Genomic DNA, 5,065 nt, shown 5'->3' on the forward strand with positions numbered 1-5,065 from the left:
TCTCTCTCTCTCTCTCTCTCTCTCTCTCTCTCTCTCTCTCTCTCTCAGCACAAGCACTGTACTCCTGCAGCTCTGGAGATGTATTATTCTGAGCAGGAAGCAGGACCCCGAGGAAGTCTCTACACGGCTATTAACCACTTAACTCAAGCCAAGAAAACCATCCCTGAACTGCCTTCACCGTGGTTACCAGTAATTAATGCCTTGAAGGAAGCAGAGAAAGCTAAGGACGAGCCACCCATTTCTCCACAATAAGAGACACAGGGCAGACACAGATACAACAGGATTGTCATTTTTAGGGTAGATGCAATCATTTAAAGTATTAAAAGCATTGTATGCAGCCATCCTCCTCCCCCCCCCAATGCTCTTTTTAGTCAACTCCAATGGTTTTTGAGTGAAACCAGGAGGACATGTCTTGTTAAAAGACTTCACTTCCTTTCTTCCCTCCCTACCCCCGATCACAAAGAGATGCTGAGGGGACATCTTATGCACTCTGTATGAGACCTCTCTCTCCATCCCATCATGAAAGTGGGTCTTTCTTCCATCTTTACTTGGAGATCACCTACCGGATTCTCTACATCTGGAGATCCCACGCCAAAGTACTGGGAGGAAAACGGTATTCTGAGGCCAGAATTAACCCATTCCTATCTTCCTTCCCAAGATAATCTGAGTGGGGTCTCCAGGTCCCTTTCTCCAAATACTACACACAATTTTGGAGTGTTTCTCTGAGAAATGTTAGTTGACTAGGCTTAGAGCCTCCTTTCTTTACCCCCACCCACCCAACTAGGAGTATTGCTTTGTTTGTTTTTTTCTCTGATAGGATTTCTGGAGGCCAGGGGCTACTGGACTGTCCATAACCTTCTTTTCAGAGTCAAGGGCAAAGTAGCAGACATTGACCAGGCAGGTCCACCAACTAGCAGCCCTAGTGTGCTAAGGCTTTTGTGTTGCCATTTGGAAACAAATCTTAAGAAGATCTTTCACTTTAATTTGAGCAAAGCTCTTCTACGTAATTTATACTCTGGCTTTTCTTGGGTTGCAATTTGATTGCTAATTACAAGGCTAAATTCGAAAGCCACTTAATTACAGCACTTCTAGCTTAGGGGTGCTGGGAGATTTTTTTCCTCCCTTTTTTCCCTCCATTTTTCCTGCCCTCCTCCATCTGTCTTCTAGGCCTAGTGTGGAATCCTGGTGTGACTCTTTCTGTTCCAACTTGGTGTTTGTGCTTCTGTGTGGACTTTTAATTTTGTTCAAAAATTATTATTAATTATTATCCTTATTGTTTTTGCTGTGAAGATTTCCCCACCCACCCACACTCTGTACGTTTTTTCTAGGAATTGTGAACTGTCACATTTGCAGTGTAAACACGACTGGTTGTCTGCTCGAAAGTGCCAAAATGGATGTGATGGTCGACAACATTTTTCCCCCAAGTAAAAATAAATGTTCATCCTCATCTCCTCTTTGTTATCATTCATTTCCTCCTCCAACTTCCCTGCATTTGTTTTTATAGCTGAAGTCCTTTCTGATGCCTCTGTTTGGGTGGCAGAAAGAACATTTGGCAAAGGGGGCTTTGGAAGCAACGTAAGGCATATTTCTCTCCAGGGGAAAACACCCTAACCATAGAAGGTATACCTTCTTCTCACTGATCCTCAGGAGAAAGGTCTGGGCCACAACCATCCCAGCAGGGATCTCTACGTGACAAGATGTTCTCTCTGATGTTGTAAGAGAAGATATGGAACAATGGGAAAAAGCAGTTTCTCTGAAGTCAGAGAACCTGAGTTCAAATCCTGACTCTGATGTTGGCTTCCTGTGAAATGAAGAGGTTGGATTAGATGGCCTTTGAGGTCCTGCCTCACTCTTGATCCATGATCCTTTGCCCCACCTCCCTTCTTCTCCATCAGATCATGCTCTATACTGCTTTTCCTTCCCCCCAAACAAATTTGCCCAGGGTACAGTTTCAGATAGTTACGGCTCTGAGGGTATTAACCTTGAAGTTGGAGCATTTGCTGGGAAATTTACCAGCTGGGTGACCATGGGCAAGAATTATACCTCTTGGAGCTTCAGGTCACCCATCTGTAAAATGGAGGTGATAAAAAGATATCCCCTAGTAACCTCACAGGATTGTCACTATGAAAGTTCTTGGTAAACCTTAAAACTCTATAGAAAGATGAGTTCTTACCTGCTCATACAGCATGCAGGCATTTACCAAAACCTCTCACAATTTATTATATCCTTACTTTCAAGGTTCCTAAGAGACCATCTGATTTAATCTCTTCTTGGTACAGATGAAGAAATCCAGGACCATGGAAGTTAGGTGACTTGCCCAAAGTCATCCAGGTTGAAAGCATCATCCCTCAGAAAACTTACTATCCCCAGAAATAACTTAAATATAATGAATCATAGGGTCTTACCTTTGAGATAAAATGTATCAAGAAAAATTCTATATGACCTGTTTTGACTGGTGATAGGCTCTCTACTTGTCTCTACCCCAAGGGGTAGAGATTTCTTTCTTCTAATCTGCTCTTAGTCTGGTCCTGTTAACCTGAACACAGACACCTAGTGAGCTTGGCTAGTTCCAAATTATTATCTCAGATCTCTTGGCATGCAACTCGCCATTTCTAAGCAAGGGACAGATTGTCATTTAGACTATTTAGCCACTCTCCAAGGTTCAAATCTCATACACCAGGTAGGGAACCTTGTGGGATTCCATTCTGCCACACCTGAAGACATTGCTCTTTCCAAAAGACAGGGCTGGTCTCTGATCATGTCTTTTGGGGAGAGAAAGCATTTGAAATCCCAAATCCAACCACATCATTTTATAGATGAAGAAACAGTCTCACCAAAGAGGAATGACTTGTCCAAGATCACTTAAGTGGTAGATGATAATAATTTACATTTAGAGTGTATGTTAAAGTTGGCATAGTACTTTACGTATAATATCTCACTTGGGTCTCACAATGACATTGGTGGGCAGAATACTTCCACTTTACAGATGAAGAAATTGAGGCACATGGCAATAAAGCTCTCACTGTCAGAGGCAGAATTTGAACTGACTTTAAACCCAGCACTCTAACCATTATGTCAGACTGCCTCCTTCAGCGTAGCTGTCAAAATGGGTCTGTTACTACATTTATTGGTACACTGAAGTGTGTGTGTGCATGTGTGTGTGTGTGAGTGTGCATGTGTGCGTGTGTGTGTGTGTGTGTGTGTGTGTGTGTGTGTATAGGAGGGAGGTATCTGGAAGGGAAGGAGGACTCCTCATTTGAGAATACCTGTGCCACCTCGCAGACTTCACGGGTACTTGGATAACGTGGCAAGAGAAATAGGAGCAGCCGCATGAGGAAATGTCTACCAGCTCTCCAGTGTTCCAAAGGCAACAATGGATGCTGCACCTGTAGACTGCTGCTGGGTACCTTCTTCTATGTTGAATCCGGGGGGGGGGGGGCAGATAATGTTTAAAAAAATATTACTGATCACTTTCCAATTATTGATTGCTGGTTTGCTACTAAGAGATGCATCAGTGACTCAGGGACCCTGGTGGAAAGAGGCATAGGGAGTGGGAGTGTGCCCGGGAACAATGTCTCAGGTAATCCCTGAATATGTCCTGCCTCTCAATCATGGAAAGCCAATTACATCATCTCTATGGCCCCACTCCGCAGAGGCCTACCAGCTGACCTGCCATTCCTTTCAAGTCTTTGGTTGGGCAACTGAGCAGTCTTCAGTTCTCGTGGGTTTGGGAGAGAAAAAGCAACTACAACAAAAATAAAGCCCTTGGCTTGCCAGGGACAGAAGCTGCAATTCCTCAAGATGAAAGGGTGAAGTCTGGGGCCTGGGTACAGACCACAAGACTAAGTCACTTCCTCTGCCACCCTGCCCCTCCCAGTGAATTTTAGAATAAACTGAAGAATGCTGGATTTGGGAACCTGTAATTAAGAGACCTGGTTCTATTTTTGATTTTTTTTAATAATAAAAGGTATTCCCATAACCCATTAAAACTCAGAAAGTGCTTCCTTCAATTCTCATTTAAGCCTTTTGACACCTCTGGAAGAGTGATAGTATAAGTCATAAAATAATAAATTTGGACCTGAAAGGGACATTAAAAGACCATTTAGTCGAATTTGATTTTACAGATTGTGATTAGTCAGTCAATAAACATTTATCAAGTACCTACTATGTGTCTGGGATTCAAAGAAAGACAAAAGAGAGTCCCTGCTCTCAAGGAGCTCCCAGTCTAAGGGAGGGAAGGGGAGAGAGTATTTGCAAACAACTATATCCCAATAAGCTATAGACGATCTACATTGGAGGTAAGCCCTGACAGGGATCAGGGAAGCTTTCTTATAGAAGGAGGGATTTTAGTTGGGACTCGAAGGAAGCCGGGAGCCAGAGATGAAGAGAGAAGGTATTCCAGACATAGGAGAAGCCAATAAGGATGCTCTGAGTGGGGAGACAGATCACGCAAGGAAGATCAAGGAGGTCATTGTCCCTGAATTGTAAAGTGTGGAGGGGAACAAGGTGGAAGGAGGCTGAGAAGATAGGAAAAGGCCATCAAAAGGAGTTCCAAAGCAATATAGGGTTTTATATTTGATCCTGGCAATGATGGGCACCCACTTGAGATTATTGAGTAGGGAAATGATGTGGTCAGACCTGTGCTTTAGGAAGATCAGTTTGATAGATGAGTGGAGTCCAGAATGGGTCAGGAGAGACTTGAGGCAGGTAGACCAGCTCAAAGGATGTTGCAATACTCTGTGCTGGAGGCACAAAGGGCTTGCACTAGGGTGGTGGCAGTGACAGAGGAGAGAAGGGAGCATACTGGAGAGAGTTTATGAAAGTAAAATCAGAGCTTGCTAATTAATCAAACATGGGGGGAAACAGAAAGAGACAGAGAGAGAAACAGACACAGAGAAGAGAGGATAGACAGAGAAAGAAAGAAAAAGAGATAGAGACACACAGAGGAGAGAGAAGAAATAAACAGAGAGAAAGGTAAAGAGAGAATAGACAGAGACATAAAGAAGAGTAGAGGGGAAAAGAGAAGAGAAGAGAAGAGAAGAGAAGAGAAGAGAAGAGAAGAGAA

General features: G+C 43.4%; 1 protein-coding gene across 2 annotated transcripts in view; it reads left to right on the forward strand.

Annotated features, from left to right (window-relative positions):
* CALY (calcyon neuron specific vesicular protein) overlaps window positions 1-1,479 on the forward strand; it is a 122,572-nt gene extending 121,093 nt beyond the window's left edge. For both annotated transcript variants that reach the window (XM_069071282.1, XM_069071284.1), the window contains exon 5: window positions 49-1,479. In XM_069071282.1, coding sequence (XP_068927383.1) covers window positions 49-252 — 204 coding nt within the window. In that variant the 3' untranslated portion in view covers window positions 253-1,479. The remainder of the gene's footprint in view (window positions 1-48) is intronic.
* Window positions 1,480-5,065: the final 3,586 nt, after the last annotated feature.

Source organism: Petaurus breviceps, unplaced genomic scaffold (assembly GCF_028583685.1).
Source record: "Petaurus breviceps papuanus isolate PSGF00001 unplaced genomic scaffold, PetGlider_PUasm1.0 90825, whole genome shotgun sequence".
NCBI lineage: Eukaryota > Metazoa > Chordata > Mammalia > Diprotodontia > Petauridae > Petaurus > Petaurus breviceps.